Source organism: Bombus fervidus, chromosome 4 (assembly GCF_041682495.2).
Source record: "Bombus fervidus isolate BK054 chromosome 4, iyBomFerv1, whole genome shotgun sequence".
NCBI lineage: Eukaryota > Metazoa > Arthropoda > Insecta > Hymenoptera > Apidae > Bombus > Bombus fervidus.
Genome location: NC_091520.1, coordinates 3,299,563 through 3,322,813, shown reverse-complemented (window position 1 = coordinate 3,322,813; position 23,251 = coordinate 3,299,563). Strand labels below are relative to the sequence as shown.

Below are 23,251 nucleotides of genomic sequence, written 5' to 3'. Positions count from 1 at the left end.
CCAAACCAATGGAATGGTAGATCGTTGAGAAATAGAACCTATCGAGCGCATTCTCCCCTCTGTAGTGAGATCTGCTAATTGCTGTTGTTCTCTGAAGATTATTTCTTGGAACTTGGTATCAAATTAAACGCTATATACTAAATTTAAGCAATTTGCAATTCATTCTAAATTACGGTAGTTTTTTTTTTTTTTGTATTTTGTGTCACATTTTGTTTTAACGTTGAATGCCTTAACAACGTGAGGCATAAAGAAAATAACGAATATACAATATCAATTATTCAGTGCTGTTACAACAGATCTCTATTTGTTGTAACGTTCGTGTTCAGCGAACAGTATTTTATGAAACAATAAAGCATCGTGTGTTTTATATCGTAGCCTTCTAAAGGCGGTTTTACAAAACCATTGTGACATTTTATCATCGCATTCACGTCGTTCTAAATTATCAAATATAATAGAACCAAATAGAAATTTAACACTTTTCAGTATTATCAGCCTTATTGAATCGATTTGCTTAGAAATAACGCGAAAATAATAAAAAAGATTCAAGAGCTATGAGACTTGTGAATTAACAACTCACTAGATATTAGGTCAATGTTATATCTCACTTAGTATAGTGCCGGTCCGATATTATTTAACGATGTACTGAGATGCGAATGAGCCAATCGGTAATTCTTTGAGCAAAGGATCGTGAAAGAGAAGTATTCCTCGTCTAAAATATATAAAAGAACAAAGAACATGCAGCCTGTGAGAAAGTGTTAATAAATAGAATGACGTAATATTTCAATGGCCTGTTAATTAATTATATTATGAAACATAAGAAAGTTTGTCCAAGTTAAACAAGAAGAACACCGAGGGAGAAATTGAGAGATATTAAACTATTTTACCCTTTTCGTATCGAAAATCTCGCTGCTGGTAGTTGTAGAAAGAGACGGTACCGAGGTCGAGGTAGCCGTCGTTACAGTAACGTACGCCATCATTGTCATCGTCGTCATCGTCGCAGGAAACAGGGCCCAAAGCCAAGATTTGCCCATCCCGCGTACTGCTCATTTGTACTTTAAAACAAGTGCTCGTCAATTTATTCTTTGTCGCTGTTCAGAAATAGTTACATGTATGATGGAACGAAGGACAACTGATAAACAGAGAATCAATATTTGTAATCTTGATGCTTAGTAGCAAAACATAACCATACACAACGTTGAACAATGTTAAGATAGACTATAAGTAGACTTTGGAAGCTAGAGATACTACAAGTAGATTTCACTAACATTATTTAGTCAATCAATATTATATATATTTCAATTAAACTAATAATAATTTCTGTATAAATGGCACGTATTCGATGATCGAGAAAATAATCTAGAATTTCTGAATTGAAGAAAACGTATCGATACTAATTTGAGCTCACAAGTGTAACGATAACTCTGCTTCTTCGACATCGAAATACTCAAAAAATTCTTTGACTTATAAACAAACGCATGGGGGTATTAATTTAAAACAGTAAAAGAGATGTAAATTAATTATAGCAGACTATGATAAAATTTCAGACATATTGATGTGAATTACGTAAGCGAAAAAGTTTTCCAGCTCATATACCGAATAGGAATACAATTATTTTCTAACATAAGAGAACATATAGAGTTCACTTTGCAGATATCGGTAAAATTTATATTAACGAAATATAAATTTTCCATTACTAGAAACCTGTCGATTTTATTTGATTACAACGATTACATTTATTAAATTCATTACAGTATAATAAAGTAACTCCTGGAATAAAATAGTAAAATTGTTAGTTGTGCATACAGAGGAAGATATATAGTAATATAGAGTCGTGCTGATGATTTGGAATTGTAACAAATCTAACGATAAAAATAATATTTTAAGCGGTACGTGTTGTACAATTATACATACATACGTGATTTAAGTACATGTTACAGAAACGAACTTTCAAATACGTTTATTCTGTGTTACAATTTCAAGTATTTACTCGTATGTTTGATTCAGAATTTCTGGCAATTTCTTTGGATGTTAGTAATTTCCAGTTGCTTGATCGTAATTATAGCTCTTCTAATGAATCCAAAATATTTTGAAGCATATTTACATCTCTGTGAGAGGAAGCTTTACGAAGCTTTTTAATTACATATAGATATTAATAGAAATTAATTATAGAAATTAATACACTTCTATATAGCTCATCAAGTCAACTCTAATCTTTCTAACTTCTAAAAAAAGAAAAAACTCAAGTTGTTTGATCCAACTTCAAAGCAATTACTCTGTTTTAAATCGGTCATAAGATGCCTAATCAGTCATCCGAGTAACTGTAGATTCAAGCTCTTTTTTTACGCATAAAAAGCATTTGATACAATTTCAAAAAATATAAGTAACTTTTGCCTGACTCTAATGTTTGTATCTGGCAATTTATTTTTCTTGTCCTTCTTAATTAAACATATTTGTAAATACGTCCTGCGTAAATAAACGAACTTTGTAATTAAACGTATTACTCAAAATAATGGCAATAATATAATACAATAGATTAAAATCTGACACTTTGCACGATGTTTGATCGTAAAACTAAATCGTTCGCTTATTATTAGCATATTTAAGTATTGCGATACAGAAACTAATATCTACCTTCTATTAACTAAGAATATGGAAATTTCTGTTTTGTATAAAAACAAACCTTTTTCTTTTGCATTCAAGTGGTACCAAGTTTGAGCCCCGGATCCATGGGGCGTTCATCCACCCCCTCTGATTTCCTCGACATTCTCCTCGATGATTTTCTAAATCTTCTTTGATTATCTGCCACTTTCATCGATTGTTCATCACGAAGAGGTGGTTCTGTTAAACAGAAATTATTCGTTTAAGCATATAAATTATTCGTAACATTTATTTAACAAACACGATACAACAATATTTAAGACAAGTCTATACATTGCTTACATTGATTAAAACGTAAGTTAAAACATTATAGAATATATAAATATTACATTTATTAAAATATTATAAATATTACAGAATACGTTAATGCTTAGGTAACAGAATTTAGTAATTTAGCTAATTGATTACGCTACTTATGATTTCTGACTTTCGCATGCAATCAGCCAAATTCGAATTTGCTCAATGAGAGCTTGAAGATATAGAGTTCCGCCGTTTATATCGAATTGCCATAAGTCAGATTATTTTAAACCATATGTATACAAAATCACTGACTATTTTACGTATACACACGAGCACGGACATCATTCAGATTGACAAAAATTTCATATCGATTTAGAAATTTTTTGAAAAATATCAAAAGTCTTCTGCGAAGTTATTGTGATATAAAAACCACTGAACATAATTACCATTCATGTTATCGGACGAAACCAAGTATTCTTTGATGAGACATTTGTTTTACATCTCAATATAAAATGTTTGGAATATATAAAAGTGCAATATATTTTATTTTGCAGAGAAACGTATTTGTTTAAATTGTCGATGCATATTTACTCATTTTTACACGAATAACAATATATGCGATAGTCTCGAATTTAGTAGATTTTTAATATTTCCGCGTAATACGCCGTTCAAAGTGTTTCAGTGGTTTGATAATGTAGCCGAAACAAACGAATTGAAAATATAATTCTTTCCTTAGGGAAGGACATTATTTTTTGCACGACATACTTTATGTTGTAGCAGAAGAGTTTTCCCTTTTGAAACACTGCTGTAATATCAACACCGTGCTCGCGGTTAAAATTATTTCAGTGTCGTGCTTCGTGCTAGAAGAGGCGCTAATTTAAATAAAGTAGTCCATAATAGGGTTCCTCGAGGGTCTTTCTACAATTCGCCCAATGATATGATTGCGCGCCGTTATAAATTTCTCTTTCTACTTCTAGCTCCTGCATTTAGAAAATAAGTTTACCATTTATTATACATCTATAATGGATTTCTAAAATATTTGATGGCTGTTTGTTCAAACAATTTGATGATTAAATTTGGTGTTAAAATTATCGATATATAAATATTATACAACTATTCATATATAAATTGAAGAATGAATTGTTTTCTGTGACAAAAGTAATTATTTACTCGTTGACGGTATATACGATGAAATATTTACTGCTAAAAATATGGAGAACAAATAACCCATTTTGCTCGCGACACTTTAACACATTTTAATAAAAGAACGTGCACGTAAATTTAAATATACTAATTATTATACAAAAGTCTTAGAAATTCACAAAATTGTAATGTCTAATTCTTATTCATAATAGTCAATTTTATTAAAAATATTCGTCGGATATCTAATGCTTTGGAAAATTTGAATATTTTATATTCGGTACGTCCACATGATACGCGTATTGCGATGCATAATCAGGCATCTTGGACGAATTGACATTTTCGCGAACTCAGTATGCCGATAGATGTATTTTTTCGAACACTTCGGCTGGCTGAAATGTGAACATGATCGTAAAAGTCAAAATGATATTTCCCAGTCACGCCACTCTCAATGGCATTTGACACCATCGTTAACTCTCACACAATTTAGCGTAAATACCCGTCGATTTTCTCGAGGACAGCGGACATAAGCGCAGCAATTTTCCGTATACTCGGAAGTATCGTATTATCGAGAGGCTGATTTGCAAGATATAATTGACTAATCCTACGTTTCACCAACGAGACGCGATCCTCCAAGCTAATCTTGGAGGGAAGTTTTCGAAGGGTGTGAGACCTTCAGAACCAGAAACGGAAGATTAGAACATTTCACAGTTTGTTTGTATTTTAGACTTTCGTTCCACTTCGGATAATTTTAGAATTTTATAGCCTTCGGATCGTTTTACAAGTTTGTTCGCCTTAGAACGTACCAAAACTTATATTTTACGAATTTCCAACTCTCAATCGTTTAAACTTTTACTTCGAATTCTAAGCCTTACTTTGCTGTATATTAGTTTTCGCGATAGACGAACTTTTGGTCTAAAAATGACTCTATGAATTTATTTGAAGCTGATATAATACATTTTGAAACAGAGTAATACGTATTCTCCGATGAGTTCGAAGTATAATATTTTTGGATAAGTATGGTGGATGAAACATCCGAAGACTGCAGTATATACGTTTATACAAATGTATAAAAATCTATGTACATAATTGTTTAGTGTAGTAGATACAATAGCGAAGTAAAGCTAATTTTGAGTGTTCTAGTTATTATTCGTAAAACAGAATTGTGTGTAGAATCTAGTTTTTTTAAAAACAAATTTATTTGCTGACTCGTAAGTAATTGTACTATAATCGATCTTAGATGTAACAATAGCTGTATACGTATTCATTAATTCAAATTATATCTGCTATTATTCTGAAAATGTTTAAAGAAATATTACGTTCTTCTCTAAAATTCATAATTTAATATCGAATCATAATTTCTTAACGATTAGCATACCTAAAATTTGAACTCAGTTGATCTGGTTATTGATGAAACTTATTTCCGAGAAATAATTTCGTATTCAGTGTATTTCATTTTAGAGGAAACTGAAGCCTGATTTATTTGCCCAAATTTGTAGCTTATTTAACGTGCCTCGCAGAATAACTTGAGAAGTTCTTACCCGCACGTCTGTTTCCTTTGTATAAAATAATAAATCATTTGCTGATAGGTAAACTTCTACTGTAATTACAAGAAATAGGATACACGTGGGAGATTTCCAGCATATTCTCATGAGAGCTTAAATTATTCTAAATATTTAGCGTTCTCTTTCTGTATACCATACAGCAGGTTAAATATTTTACACTATAAAGAACGTATGATGCGATTGAAATAACACATTTACGCTAAATATCATTTATTTAGCTACATATCATCACAGTACTATATCATAGTACTATATTAATACAATGATATATGTATGTATGCAGTTAGGTATATTTATATTTGTGTCTCTATATAAAAATATCTTCTTTTATATATCGAGGTTTATTGTTATAATTCTGTCCCTTCCCTATTCATCTAATTGTAAGTATAGTCTTCCCACCCTTATAGTTGATTGCACGTAATTGAATATGTTTTTTGCATCTTGTCTGCTCTCGAGATGTACTGCTTGGAAGATTTTCAGCATATTCTCATGAGAGCTTAAATTATTCTAAATATTTAGCGTTCTCTTTCTGTAGACCATACAGCAGGTTAGATATTTTACACTATAAAGAACGTATGATGCGATTGAAATAACACATTTACGCTAAATATCATTTATTTAGCTACATATCATCACAGTACTATATCATAGTACTATATTAATACAATGATATATGTATGTATGCAGTTAGATATATTTATATTTGTGTCTCTATATAAAAATATCTTCTTTTATATATCGAGGTTTATTGTTATAATTCTGTCCCTTCCCTATTCATCTAATTGTAAGTATAGTCTTCCCACCCTTATGGTTGATTGCACGTAATTGAAAATGTTTTTTGCCTCTTGTCTGCTCTCGAGATGTAGTGCCTGGAGGAAGCCTTTTTTCCTTTATCTTACAGCTTCTTACAGCTGTTGGAGTTAAGAAAACTTTTCAATTGAATTTTTATAAGATTGTAAGCGATTAGTTCGAGAAACTATCGATGTCAAATCTCTAACTTGCAATGTTTTCTTCTCGATCCCACATTTTTCAACATTTTTAAGATAAGGATTCAACAAACACTTTAAATTATATTAATAATTTTATTCGTTATAATGATTTGGATATAGATGTTTCCTCCATGCGACGACAAAAACTCGAATATCTTGTGTTACAGGTATATATTAGATAATATATTAATATATTATAATATATTATATATTAGATAATATAATAATCCTTAATTTATAAACGTTAACATAATCGAATACGCAACAATTTCTGGAAAGCGAAGTCAACAAAGATGTATGTTTATATGAATCAATTAGGCGATGTTTAATGTAATTAGCGATTATAGATTTCAAGTAAAATATTTTATTATCAAACCTAATTGAAATTTTTATTCGACCAATGTATAATCGTAACTTAAGATTAGAGCGAGTATTTAATTGTTAAATGGATTAAGAATTGAATTAAATTAGCGATTTTAGCTATTAAAATCTTTTTCGTCGTAAAATTGAGATTTGAATCTAACTTGGAATCAAGTATCAATTAATTTTAGTTGTTGATAGTATTCGCTTAACATGATACGCATTTTTATAAAACTATTTACATCAAGTCGAATTAAACTTCGATCAGGAACTAAAAATTCACTACTGGCGATTAATATCATTAACCAATAATCTGTGATGAATTTCCGAGTTTTTTGTTTGATCCTTTCGCCTGATTAATTTCTTATAATAGCAAGAAGAAAGTTAGTTTCTTTGTACGTCGCAGAATTTTTCATTCTGTATAGAAACTAAAAAAAAAAAGCTAAACTGCCATGTCCTGGCTATTAGTCGAAATTTTGTTTTTAAATTTATATTTTACCTAGTATATTACACACACACCTACGTGAATTTATAGCCACGTGCGTATTGATATGTATCAGGTTATTGAGAGGGATACACAGAATATGTTGAAGGCTGAGTAAATCCTCACGTTTCACTTGTCAAAGACGAGTGGATAACTTGGTGGAAAATGAAATTATGATACAGCTTTTATCGTGAAATACGATGAAATTAAAACTAAGTTTAGGTATGCTTCAAATTAAACTACACTGTTTAACGAATGTACAAGTTATGCTTTTGAAAGAGGAACGCTTTTCGTCAGGGAAATGTTTTAGTAAGAGCTCATACTTTCCAAGCTTTTCTGTCATATTTCATATATTTTCCAACTTAAACATTTTCTATCGACGGTAGATTTTTATTTATATATTACTATATATTTATTTCATTTTATGGTATATTCCTTGTTACAGATGGCATCAGGAAACAAGAAAATGATTGTATATATGTATGTGTAATACATGTACTTACTGAATGTATGAACTAAGAATGAATTAGCAATTCATTGAACGGTTAAATCATAGTTTCTTGGTACTGAAAAGAACGGAAATCGAGTGGAAGGAACAAAGTCTGGATAACGTTAAATCGATAATCGTAATGAAGTAATAAAGAGAAATCAGGAATTTAAATTAATCTTAACGAAATATACTTCAAATACAGTTTAATGCAATAGATAATAATTTAATGGTAGTTCAAACTACTGAAACGATAAAATGTTTGTCGTAGGTGTATTTCAAGGTAACAAAAATACGTATAAAGCAACTTTGTGCATTTATTACAAAACCTACGATATTATCGAAAATAGACTTGCTTTGTAATTTAATGTGTACGGTTACGTTATCGTTAAGTATTTATGTGATATTTTTACAACAGTAATAATTACATACTCGTTTTACGTCCACTTTGATTATCGCTTTAAAACAATTAGAAAATAATTATATTATCTTTTGTATTATCGTCGCACTGCAAAATTTCTAATACCTCAACGGTTAAAGAAACTTTTCTACATTTTCGAATTAATTTCGAAAAAAGTGGTGATACTTATTAGATAGTCTTTGAAATATAAATTTATACAATTAATTACAAACTTTAATCGTATAATTAAATGTCACTATTTCATAAAATAGAAATCTTATTTTTCGACAATATCACATTAGATCTCAAGTTTGACAATTCGCGTCTGTATTTTTCCTCTCTAAATTTTATTCATAGAAAACGGAGAGAAATAGTAGTACTATAAATTGATGTTTTATCTGGAAAACTATAACAATGGATAAGAGTAATAGATTCGACGAACAGATTAAAACATTTCTCGTTACGTTCTTTTTTCCCATCGGCGCGTTTCATTCAAGTTTTAATAAGTTTTTGTCTAGGTGGTTAGAACTGGCTTTTCCAACAAAAGAATTAAGAGAGCTACATGTCGATTCCAACGCTCAGTCACTGTATCGGAAATATCGTTTGTTGGCTGTACACGGCTTTGAAGAGAACACTGATTCTCTCAGTCTTTCCATTTGAACAATGACGCTTTTCGATGTCGTTTGGCACAAACAGATAGTAACTTACAGACGACAATTTTTCCTATGAAACGTGTAAATTTTTCAAGTAAGTGCAAAGTTGAAATTCCGCAAATACTTTAAAAAATGACGCTTTCAAACCGATGCGATTCTACGTAAATCTTTTCACAGTTACAATCAGTCACAAAAGTATACACGCTTTTCTATATTTTCCTCATTACAGCGCTCATAAAATTTCAAGATATTTCGAACAATATCTCGTAAACGTTTTCTATAGTAAGTGCTATACATAATAATTCAAATTGCTGTTGAATTTATGTTCGAAACTCTATTTATTAATTAAAGAACTTTCTCATTGTTTCTCGTAATCATTGTGCATTTAGCCTATTTCAATTGACATGATTCTAAAGTGTACTAATATAAAAGACTGTCAAGGTTCTTGCGATAAAGGTCTACTTGATGAACATTCCTCGACGTGAGACCTCGAACTAGTTCCGTTGCCCTCGGGAATCCTGTTCCGGGCCAAACGTATTACGAAGTTGCGTTAAACGTCTTGTTTTTTATCACATTTTTAAATCCAACGAAGGTAGAATTATTGAAAATTCATTTGTTTTTATCTAAAGAAGAAGATCTTTATTTATATGGATAATAGAATGCTCCAAAAATTAGGGGACAAAGAAAACTACACAATTTATTAAAATTATAAGTGTTTGTGCATTGGAAGTTAATTTTACTCACAGAGTATCTTTACTGGAGGCAATAAATTTTCATTGATAAGAAAAAATGGAAAGTGGTAAGAAAGTTTATGAGAGGAAATATTTTGATAAATCATTTTTCTTAAGATCATAACTCTTTAAATTACACAATCATCATCGTCGTTATTGTACGTATAAATTTGGTGTTTCTCTTATGAAAAATAGAGAAATACAGAATAGAGAAGAAAATAGAAAATATAAACTGTAAAATGTTTCTATTTGTATCTCACCAAATAGAACATTCGTATCAATGAATCGTTGAAAGTGTGTCAGGAAGTGGTTTATTTTAGAGTTATTTTAAATCGTAGCTGTTATCGATTCACTCTAAATACGAGGGGTTACCAATGAACAAAAATTTGCCACTTAATTTCGAGTATGATCCTCGATAGAAAATGTCATAGTTCTAAAATATCAGTAGTTAAGAAGAATGACTAATGATTATTCCAGCCAACTTTCCTAAATTTTAACGTGTTTTACAGTACAGATATTTATATAGCTATGTCATTCAACAGATTTCAGGCTTTCTAAGATGATCATGTCTGATGCGGAGAATTTTTAAAAAGCTTGCATATTAATCTTTCTAAACATTTATTTTTAAGACGCATTGTAACTCTCTTCATAGCAAATTAATCTATCCTCTACGACGCTTTCGTTGAATTCCAACAAAACGCATCCTCAGATGGCCAATAGAAGGATGACTGCAGGCTAAGCGAGAGCCAGATCGACTCTGGAATCGACTCGGATCACACTGAGCTGTCCGCCGAGATTTCTGGCCAGTAAAACTAAGATGCAAGAACCTTCAAAGGATATCAAGACCCTTTCGTAAACTTACCTCAATCATCGAGTGTACGTAAGCGATCGTACCGGCGGCTAAATAGCTCGTGGGTTAATTTAGTCGCGAACGATGGCCCTAGGGTGTTCAACGTAATTTCAAGCGTCCCTTTTGCACAACGAGCTTTGTAGGATTGACCCTTACTACTCGTGGTCGCATGAAAATTGTATGGAGGATCTTGAAAAAATTGTAAGTCTGTACATTACGAATGTAGAAACTCATCTGCGACTAACCTAGGGAGATACAGGATAGAAATATTTGCTCCCTTGCATCTTGAAATGGAACTTTCAGCCTATTGAGTCTGTACCAATAGAATCTAAAAGAACGTCACCTTCTAAAAAGGAGCAGACAACGCAAAGTAGCGAAGAGGAAGATTCACAGAGACACAGATGCATTGCTTGAGACATATTTTGTATTCCGTCGACATCTGTCATGGCATAGAAAAATCATAAGAGTGCACATTTCCAAGTATTCGCTCCTTGAAGAAATGGGACGAGAGAAGGACGCCAGGAAGTCAAAGAGACTTCGCCATCTAACTATACGCACCCTAGGAATGTTGCTAAAATACCATCCAATAATAGAATAGCATAGAATAATATAGAATGGTATAGAACAGTATAGAATAACAGAATCGAGCCCAATGCGATCCCAGATCCACTAGCTGAGAATTGTGACATTTGAAAATAAGAGGATCGGAACTATGTCGGGGTCTTGCCCCAAAAACCGACTGAGACCGGAATAGATTGTTCAAACAGGGATAGGTTTAGGGAGGATTTAACTCGATAGAGGTGTCCTATGAATTGTGTGCAGATATAATACATGGCCAAAATCAGTGCACCATCCGCGCACTAACGTGCTGGTCGACGATTCCTAGAATCTTAGGAAAGGAGTTCCTCTGAAAGATCATTGATTGTAAGATGAGCGTTGTACGTGGTATGCCACACAACTGGAGCAAGCTATAGCGTTAGAACGATAGGAGACAGAATAACATTTCAGTAGGAAAAATTAAGTGGAGTTAAAAAATGCAGAGAGTGGTGTCTAAAAAAGTGTATAATTCCATTTTAAAAAGTTGAACTTGAAATTATCGAAACGCCTTCACTTTCGAAGGAAATACGTGTACCGCGTCATGCGTTACTCGGAAACATCTAACTTTTCCTGATGAAATCAGTTCTTCTCTTCTTTTAACGTTTAATCAGTTCTTCTACCGTTTTAACGCTGTAGGACTTGTTTCAATTGAGTAGGACACCCTGTATATCTTTTGGAAGATTCGAGGCGGAGGCGACGTGACTGTAACTTGTGTCGCGATGTGTTCGGACCACCTTCATGAAAGTCCGGTCGTGTCCGGAAGTGATCGATGAGGTCCTTGGCCAAACCAAACAACGAAAAGTTCCAGGTACCTCCGTTTTAAGGAAGACGGAAGTTGGTACGGAAGGAACCAATAAGCAAGAGATCCTTCCGAGGGATAACACGTGGCCTCCTGAGAAATAAATTGCCGATCTTCGATGGCTAAAGTTCTAACGAGGTAGAAGACGTAGAGGTAGAAGTCGTAGATTCTTAAAACTGAAGCTTTCCTCGACACAAGACGTCGGTACAGCCGCAATGCGCCCCAACGGCAATGAAGGTAAGCGAAACCTTTAGTTCAAGGTTTATATATCGGACAGAGCTGATTAATAAACGATATCTACCGAAAAGACAGGAAACCCTAACTCCAACCCTAACCTAACCGTAACCCAATTGTCGGATACGACGTAAATGTACGCTACGTTGCTTGGAATAGCGGAATTGGAGGTTTGATATTTCCAGATAAGAGTACCCTTGCACTCTTAAGAGCACCTTTCAACTATGTCCCTACCAACTCTAAATCCGCGATAGAAGAACCAGATCCACTTTTGTCACTTCTAGAAGATGGAAAGTGATGCTAGATTTTAAAAAGATAACTTAACAGATCAGCAGCTGGCAAGTGAAGGACTATTGTTAGTCACATTTTTATTTAATGACAATGTCACGTGTGCGTCTGGGCAAACTTATAGGAACTCAATAGCGACTAACTAGCTTCTGTACAAAAAGAACTAGAGTGAGGAGCCAAGGAAGAGATGGAAGTCACTGAAAACTGTATATGAAACTCATTGTCAGATGATGACCATAAATGTAACGCCATCGACACCTCGTAGAAGGCGAATTGTTTGAACAGATAAAGAAAGAGTGAGAGCTGAAGAAGCTACTTACCATCGGTATCCGTAAGCTACTAAACGGGCAATAAAAGCTAACTCAAAGCTCGCATGAAAGCTTATAATAGTGTTTCGAAGTGGAAAACCTGACAAAGACTACAGGATAGTTGGATCCTTCAATTTACGGTTAGACTCGGGAGAATATTCGGCACGAGTTCTCTCAGCAGAATTAGATATTCAGTTCTCAAACAGTAGACTCATTGAGAAATCTAAGTAAACTCTGCCAAATGAAGGCATATTTCTTCGGATTAATTGACCTCTTTGGGACTACCATAGAAAGTAATAATCTCAAAGACTATTGTGTCCTCTAAAGGATATAAAAACACAAGCATCGACGGAATCTTCCTGCCATCCTACAGGAGATGGAAGATAAACTCTTAAAATATGAGAGCCACGTATCTCCTTGACTTTAAAGTGCACGTTTAAAAAGAAAAACAACTCAGGGTGGTCTTTATATCTAAATCGGGTGATAATAGTTATGACTTGTCCAAATTCTTCAGGCCTATCAATTTCTCACACTTATTCCTTAAAATTCTGGAGAAATTGATTCGTACATTCATAAATGAAGGCTCGTTGATACGCGAGCATGCACATCGGATCGGGAAATCTGTAGAGACGGTACTTTATAATTCTGTGGTATGATTGAGGACATCGTAACATCTGGAGAATTTGTCCTGCGCATCTTTTTTGACATTGAAGGTGCTTCTGATGGTATTTTCTTCGATACCATGATGCGTAATGTACAATGAAATTTCACCTGGCAGACATTCGAAGACACGCCCAACTGGGTTACGCATCGATTCTCCAAACAGCAGGAGTTTCCTCGGAGAACCTGCGCTGAAGAGAAGATAGCTTTAAACCTACGTGACGTTCTATTAACATCAGAAATTTAAAGTTCTACCTTTAGATAGATAGGACTAACGACATACAGTTTATGATTAAATTAAGAGAAACCTCTCATTCCAAACGGACTTGTTTCTACACAGACGGATTCCAGCATCAAAGTGCTATTATGGCTGGTGTAAGATAGGATTTGCCCTCGAGTAAGCTTCGCATATAGTTGGAGCACTCGTGTCTCCGTCTTTCAGGTGTAAGTGCTTCTAAGCTGGTGGTACTTTCGCCACGGAAATACCACAGTACTCAACAAATCCACGTTTACAGCGAGAATTGCGCTGCGCTCGCGTTTCTGCAGGTCATAGTATTTGACAGTATAACGTGGCCTAGACGTTGTGCAATGACGTAAGTCTGCAACGAGTTCTAGGGCATTTTAGTATCCCATATACCTATATATAAGACTGTGAAAAAGTTGGTAAAGAACCGGTTAAAGCGGCAGTTTGTCGAGCTCTGTACCTAAACTCTGGATCTGTCTCATACAAAGGCCTAATTAATAAAATCTACCTTCGAAAGAGCCTCAGACTCTTCGGGTACTCCACGATCATTCGGTTCTTCGTTCAGCGCTTATTAGGCAACGAACAAACAAGTTTTGGAGCAAGGATATGGATATCCAATGTGCAATGTGGAAGAGTCCTGCTTCCGCTGGATATTATATGAAGGAAAACTTCTTTTCATATAATAATGCGCTGCGAGAAGCCTCTCGCAAAAGGTCCCAGAGAAATACTCCGTGTGCTCTGACCTTAGTATGTCGGAAATGGAAGATTTCACTATGTTCGAATTGCTGTGCTTTTGTTCCATCCATCGACTTCTCGAATGATTCGAATGATTTACCATTTATAAGGCACTCAGGTACAACGGCTCTGCTGGCCTCACGTTAGTACTGGGATCGACAATTGCCAGAAATAATAGAATTTTTACATACGATTCATTTAGAAATTAAATTTGCTAAAACTCTGTAAGTTTAAAAAGTCAATCAACTATATTATTGATCTCGTCTTTAGTATCAGTAGTGGTCTTTAAACATTGTCTTATTGGGGTACAGACATCATAAAGAATATAGATAGATATCATTCCTTGATAAAAGAAATACTTCATTTTCATCATTTCATTTCATTTCATCATCCATAACAAATTAACACGCGGAATTTGTAAAGAGTTTTTAAACAATTAAGGAAATTTGAGATGATACAAACGCTTATTTTTACATGGTTAATAACAAATAAATATTCAATGCAGTTCCATTGACAACATGATATAATTTACAAAGAGTCTAATAAAAGTTTAAATTAACAAACGTGATAAATTATAAACGTAGTTGACATATACATACATTCAACGTTAACGAATCTGCAAGAATATTATTGTACGATTTCTGCAATTAATTCATATTGAAAATAAAGTATTATACATATGAAAAATGATGTTAATAATTTATATATGGAATACGCAACATAGCGAATAAAAATACGTACATATAATCGCATTTATATGACAGTTGAATGACCAGAAACGAGGAATTATCAGGATTTTAATAAATTCATTAAAGTTCACGGCATATTTAAGATGCTTCTAAAATTTTCAAGATACTTTCTATAATAGGAAAAAAGGTACAGAACTTCCTAAAATAAGATTATTCTAACTCTGTTTAACATTATCATTTAATGTAACGATTAAACAAACGTCTGAAAATATTTTGTCATAGTGAGATCACTGTGAAATTAAGTAGCAATTTTTTAAACGCACTACTTTTTTATTGCACTTATATGACATATTTACCAAATGTCCAACTAAAAAAATTGTAAAGTACAAATTAAGTAATAAAAAAAAAGACTTACATAACATATATATTTGTATAGTATATTATTTACCCACTACATATGTCACGGTATCTTTTGTAGTTCGTCCTGATTAGAATTCGATTTACATTTTTACTATAATTTTGTTAAAACTAATGTTTGATAACAATTCAATGTGTTTCAGAATGGGTGCATATCGTTAAAAATCTAATTACAGGTTGAATAATTCCTTAATAAATTAGACATAATGTACGTCTTCACACAGATTTTGCATATTCATGTCACTTCGTGTTTTTGTATCTATAAAATTAAAACGACACTGAGCACAGCCTTTTTATCTACTGATATATAAATACGGGAAAGATAAAAAACAGCTTAATGGTAAATCATAATTTGTGCAGTGGCTGTTTTCGTAAATTTATAGGTATTTAAAACATTATGTGAGCGGTATTTTCAAAGAGCATTACGCCAAATTATCTACACAGGAGTATACAAGTCAGTGAATGTAGTCTTTGTTTCATTCACTAGCACGAACGGATACATCAACATCTTAACAACTGCATGCACATTGATAATAACATTCCCATCGCTTGGAAAGCGAAAAAACATGTACTATAAGATCAAATTAATTTATTCTTAAATTTAAGTTGACCTTTATCATACAGCGTACATATTTTAGTCGCCTGTTTATAGATTCACCGTGTATTTATATAAATACAAAGGTCAATATACAGAAAGCAAAATATATTAAAATTTTCCTTAATTTATCACGCACTAATATTTCACAACTTTCATTCAATTCACACTTGTTTTCTATCATTTTAATTAACGGTTTGCAGCCATAAAACACGCGAACAAATATTATGCATTGATCCGATAAAGTCAACAGGTAATTCCTGGGAGGGAAGAAATTAAGGGAGATTATAGTCAGCCATAAATTCTAGACTTTTTAAGTAACACTCCTTTTCGTTTACTCTTTCATTGATTGAAACGATACATATGTGCTACGTGGCTCCTATTTTAAAAGCGGAACGGTAAAAATAGACGATTGACCGCTTCACATAATGAATCGTTAACAAGATTTATGATATTTTTCAGGGAACTGAGACCGTATCGTCCGCACGAGGAGAGCTTTGCCGCGCGCAGTAGGGACGATCGATGCAGCCACCGGCACAACCAGCTGCCCCCAGATCTCACGACCCTGTCTCACCCTCTCTCTCTCTTTCTCTCTCTCTGTCTCCCCATTGCATTGCTTCGCCACCATTTTCTCCTTACCATCCAACTTCCTATTTTCCCTTCTTTATCGCAATACCATAAATAAGCGATCAACAATTTTCTCTTTTTTCCTAAAATTATTGCGAGCTTAAAGTTACAAATATTTTTTCACACATTTATTTGTTTTTTTATCTTATTTTCCTTTCTTTCTCTACTATGGACTAAAACTTTCGTTTCACCTACACTTCGCAACGGCGGATCTTCTATCGTTAGAAATAATACGTATAAATAGTGCAATATGATCGTAGAATAAACAGAAGATGTGCACGGAGTGTGAATTGAAATATCTATTATGTCGAAACTGTAATCTCTTTCGTCTTGAAAACGTTGAGCGTGTAATGCGCTAATTTATAGTGTACGGTGATTAAAGCAGTAAACGTGGAAGTGTAAAAAAAGTGAGAGAATAGCACAGAATTTTCATAGATAAGATACGCACAATTGTATATATTGAAAATGAAGGATGAATATCTTGAGAATTCGTATATAGGGAAAAATAATGGGCGAATTTTTACCAATTTTTTCTTCTACATAAATATTTAATAAACTTTCCTCATTTATTTTAACGAATTCTTTGAATATCCCGAATTTTAGCTATGTGTAACAATTATAATTGGAATATAAATGTCGATATTCTAGTCTAGATATTATCTAACGATGAATGAGACAGGCGAAAAGTATTCTGAATGAAATACGATTGTCAGTATGTTAGTATGGTACGCAAACCTGGCACGAAGTCAGGATTTTTGATTGAAGTTTGAAGTTTCGCGAACGAACGCAATGCGAAATCAGAAAATCATTAAGGAGAGAGCGTGCAAGCTTGAGAAAGTTATAGATGAATCTGATGCGAAATCAGAGGGTGTAGAATACGAACAAAGTTTGTTCCAGCATATCTGATACGAAAGCAAGGAACCATGAAAATATAAAAATGGTTAGATGTGAAATTCGTGTTATAATGAAATGATAAAAAAAAAAAGACAGAAAATCTCAAGTGCTATTAGCAAGACCTGATATGGCAGATAACTATAGACGAATATACGTGGTTGTATAAATGTCGCTTGGTCTCTCAGGAATGTGGATTTACAAATTTTATAGGATATTATGTTATTGTATATTACTCGACTCTTAACAAACATAATACAAACGAACAGCATCTTTTTGTAATAATTCGTCCATTGTAAACAATTTTGTCTTATTTTTCAAATATTTATCTACAGTCTTTTTCTGAATAGAAATTAAAATTGTAGTAGAACGTTTTAAAAGAATTAGTTTCTATTATAATTGGTGCCCATATATCGACACGCGAAACAAAAATATTTCAACGAATATAATCGATCAGTTTCTTATATATCATAGTGTCGTCGATAATGTCATTTGTTACTGCGTCCAATTTTTTTATTGGTAAATGTTATTCAGAAATTTCAATTTAAATTTCCAATTAAATTTTAAATTCATTCCCACAGTGGGAACGTGAACCATTCGTTGATACCTATTCAATGAAAATTTTTCCTCTATTCTGTGTTGCAAACTAAATTCAAAGTATTCTTCAATTAACATAAATGATACTATATGCTATTCTTGTAAATCTTCGTTGCACATTGTAAATTCAAGATAAAACACGCTGATTTCGCAAGTTAATTTAATAGCATTTGTTCGTGGTAATGTGTCTGTAGCATTTGTTTGCAGTTTTAGTTTGTTAGCTCTTAAGAGAAACGTTCTACCTAACTTACTGGAAAGTACTGTTTCGTATACTATATAGTTCTTGTAGATAAGGGAAACTTTAGAGGAAACTCTAAGAGTAAATTTTCATGATTTCTTATCGTTTTAGACACGAAGTAATACATTAAACATGCGTGTTTCCACGAAATTAGGTAATGACTTTTATTCAGTTAAATTAACTGCCAATTGTATAAGCGAACTTGAGGAAGGAGCAGCAGAGAAAAAGCAGCCTTCATACGTAACAGTAGTCTGGCTTAAATAAATAAGATAGACAAAATAACTTTTTGATACTATATCTATGCAAATTGTGCTTTCTATTTTACCTTATTATTCGTCTAATCTATTTATTTATAATAATGATCGTGGTATATCTATACCACATTTACAATAGTGGTATGCTGGCACTTTCAAATAGCTTGTTGGAATTGGAAAAAATTTGTAATTAAAATTCACGAATATAACGGAGAGTACTGTATATACCTATACATAATGTAACAGAAGTAATACAATAATATAATAAATAATATATAATAATATAATACAAAATCGGCTCTATGAATAAGGGAAGATCTGAAAATACGAAGAAAAAATGAAAAAAAAATAATTGTTGGAACAATAACTCGGAAAGATAATAGAAAAAATGAAGAACAATGGAAACTCGAAAAAAATATTCTTCCCTTGTTTAGTTCAAGCCATACGATATAAATTAGAGCCGTTACTGTCACAATGATTACGTGTTATTGATTAGAACATTACGGTAATCATCGAAGATTATTAATCGATAATTAAAATAAATAGAAAGTAACGAAGTCGTTAAATTATGTACTAAACAAGAACCTTTTTGTCAATTACAAAATACAAAATTATGTAATTACGTAACTCGGATGTCTACAATTCGAAAATATCTGCAAGAGTGGAATTTTGTTCGTTCCCTTCCGCTGTGCTCTAAAAAGTTCTGCAAATCGAAATATAAACTACCTCTAACTCGAATTATTCTCTCCACGTTTAGATGCGTCATTTTATCTCTGTAACTCGAATTCAGAGAAGCTCGACCTCCACAAATCGAAGTTCACCCCTATAAGTTAGTTTTATCACCGCTGCCTCTAGAACTCGAAGTACCGTGGCCTTGTTTTCTTGCGCGCTAAACTATGTATCGCCTTTCTTCGTGCCCTTGCTGCTCCCACGCAAACTGATCGTTTTTTGTCAGTCAAATCGAAAGCATGTATTTATGATTTCTATTGTTATATTTGTTACGCGTCTCTCTACACCTTTGAATATCTCTGATCTGAGAAACTTAACCCATGTATACAGCCTCTATAAGACGAATTTTCGTTCGTTGAATCTCTCTTGCTCGATAACGTCGATAAGCCATAACTCGAAGATTTAAACTCTTCCCGTGAGATTCGAGCGATTCTACCGTAAATTCTGCTACTTACAACCTGTAACTTACAATCTAATTCGAAGGCAACGTGCGGGCAATTAACGTAGATTAAAAGTCGCAAAGGAGAAAGATCTTCCGTTTTTGCATACTTGAATAAGTTAAAGGCGATTAAAGTAAAACGACAGAAGATATAATGTCATATAAAATAAATATAAGTATTTTGGTTTTTGTAGCGCACGGCAAAAATATTACAAAAACTTACTAATGTCTCTCAGTTCACGCTAACGCTCGCTTTATACCTACTAATAAAAATACCATTTTTGAAACAAAGAAAGAAAATAACGTGTTCCAATTTCCCAAAAGAATACATCGAATTCGTTTTTTACTTTAAATTATTAGGCTACAGGCCGAAAGCGATATCGTGTAACGTAAAATAATCTTGCGCATTCTAAATGAAATAATATTATGTTAACAAGATTATAGCATGATTTATATACCTTGTGTATCTCTTGTAGCAGGACAAGCAAGCATATACTATGGTTATTATTACATGTAACTCCTTATTAGACGTTTCATTTTGCTTATATTTCATGAGATACTTTTCTTTTCGTGTAAAAGTTACGCTTGCTTACCGTTTGTTCTACGAACATTTTATATACGTTGCTGTATATGTTGAAACTATATATTATACGTTGCTTTCCTGCCTCGTTTTGTGCTTTTATTCGCGGCAGGTGGTGTGTGTGCAAGCAAGCTCGTCATATACAACGGTCGGCTCTTGAGAAAGAGACGGAGAGCAAGAGATCCGTAGGTGGTAGAAATTGAGTGCAAGCAAGCTATATAATGCTGCTTCTATTACTTTTCTTGATTACGCTACGATTAGAAGAAACGTAGCACGATCACGCAATTTTATTGATAAACAACAACATAGTAAGACATGCTCCTCTGTGATATTAAATGATTACTGATTAATTATCAACGATTTACACCTTTTCATCTATTTAATTACATCGAGGTACATGCAACTTCGTCTGCAATTTCCTTGTTCGATTGTGTCGATGAAGATAACTGCAGGTTAAAGACAGATGTTCTTGGATCAGAAAAACAAATATGTATTTGTTATACAATTAATGCAGGTTCAACATAAATGGAAGGTAAGATCGATGAAGAGAAAATGTGATTGCCATGAATGAACAATACGTGAAAGTATTGCCTTATATGTACGTATGTATTATGTGTCTTTTCATTAACCACAAGCCGAAAATTTTTCTTCCATCACAGCGTAAATTGTTCGTGACAACATTTTCTTTACACACAAGTATGAATTCATATGCTTACGGAATAGATGCACTCTAAGATAAACGCATAATTTCTTTTTTATATTAATATAAATTTTGCATAAAGTTATAAGAAAACCGTAATAAGAGTTCATTAAATGAATATATATTAGGTGTTTAAAAATATTGAATGGCTAGAGTCGCTAACGTTTCTAGTATATGTTGGTAATTCGATTTTAATTATGATAAATCCCATCAATTTCTTTACAGATATTCTCTACAGTTCTTATCTTTAAACATGCTCCCATGTCAGCCGTGCACGAGGATCTTAACACAGTTTCTTCAGTTTCTTACATCGCAGCAGCATGCCCAAAAGATTGAATTACGGCAAGGTCAATGGAAAATTAAAGTAAACACCGACTAAGGAAAAGTATTCCCCTTCAGTATCACTCAACAACGATACGATATCACAAGTTACGAGAATTATCTATCTGGGAATGAGTCCAGACTCGCTTAACATGGAAACACAATATACGTAAAAAGATGGACGAAGTCCGGATCAAAAGAAAAAGTTTATACTGATTCACTAGCAAACACTTTGGATTAATTATAAAAAAGAAGCTCTTAATTTATGAAATAATTACCAAATTAATTTGGACGTGTGGAGTCGAGCTCTGTGACATGCCTGTAAAAAGTCATATTGCTATACTCCAGCAAAGACTCGGTAAAATAAGTAGAAGTAAACTAAACACTACGAAATAAAAATAACCCACCTAATTGGGAAAAAGAAATCTACCGAATCATCGGAATAACTCAAACAAGGATTTTTAGACGGCTAATGTATCCAGAAGACTCCATAGGAAACATCCAGAAGACCTTCTTCCGCGATGACAGAACATTGGCATAAATTTTCTGCACGGGTGCTTTCTGCTGGGAAAGCATCTATATAATACGACTTCGAAACTTGCTACAGAAATTTACCCCGAATATCCCCTAGGACAAATTGTACAAATTATTGGAATATCCACATACGATAAGCCAAAAACTGCGTGTAGTTAATTTTATAAAATTTCAGTGATTTCAAGTGAAATGATATTCTGCGTAATATAATAATTATTCATTACTGGATTCTATAGCGGTTGAACAAGATAATGGAAACACCTCCTATATACGTGTACGACCTATAAGAGATGTTTCTATCATTTTGTTCGATCCTTGTATATATAATATTACCATCTTTAAAAATAACGTAAGACTTTTGGTATGCCTGGAATTTAGAATCATCTGATCGTATTTGATCAAGTGTGACAATCTTCGAAGAATATCCAAACCTATCGTATAATTTCATTCGTCTTATTGTTAATATTAACAAACCAAATAACAAAAATCAGTGATAAAGTCAGTGGCCAGAACGAATGTTTGAGAATTGCTGTATAAGTATTAGATAAATTTTCTAAATCGTTATTCTGGAGAATGAAGCTTCGAATGGTAAACGTTATACTAACTGTAAATATTTTATTTACTTTTTATATTTTTTCGATCATTCTCCCTTGGCTATAGTGTGGATTACACACGAATTTGTGTAAGGCAATGTGCAGCAAGTGTTGTTCATTCAGACCGCACTAATCTAAAAGGGTGGCAGCGAGGGTTGTACGTGAAGTGTCTTGAGAAGAAGTATCATGCGCATCGCATGGCACTTCACGTAAAGTACAACTTCCGCTAGTGTACGATGATATTAGAACGGGACGAACCAACGACACTTGGTATGCATGTACGAGTATGTAATGAATCATGAAAACCTTTACCTTGATAAGTTATATTTTTCACCGTCCCTTCCTTGATATAACTGTGAATTAATAAGCAGAAAATGATTGAGGATTGATCAATGATGCACCAACTCAGTAGTAGTTACTATAAAACGTAGATTGTTCACATAATAAATTCGTCACTGACATTTATAATCAAATCACGAAGGCGTGCGAAGTTTGGAAAAAGAACTAATTTAGGTAAATAATATTTATTTAACTAAATATTTGGCAAAGGATCAAGATTTTTATAGGAAACCTTAAGCAGCATCGTAACTCTGTATCCATATTTTTTTGATTACATAAAATTACA

The 23,251-nt window shown here is 33.1% G+C and overlaps 1 protein-coding gene across 6 annotated transcripts in view; it reads right to left on the bottom strand.

The window, feature by feature from the left end:
• LOC139986077 (probable G-protein coupled receptor CG31760) overlaps nt 1–23,251 on the bottom strand; it is a 74,445-nt gene that overhangs the window by 34,486 nt on the left and 16,708 nt on the right. For all 6 annotated transcript variants that reach the window (XM_072001072.1, XM_072001074.1, XM_072001075.1 and 3 more), the window contains exons 2-3: nt 2,681–2,838; nt 885–1,052 (exon numbers count right to left, since the gene is read on the bottom strand). In XM_072001072.1, the coding sequence (XP_071857173.1) occupies nt 885–1,031 (147 nt within the window). In that variant the 5' untranslated portion in view covers nt 1,032–1,052; nt 2,681–2,838. The remainder of the gene's footprint in view (nt 1–884; nt 1,053–2,680; nt 2,839–23,251) is intronic.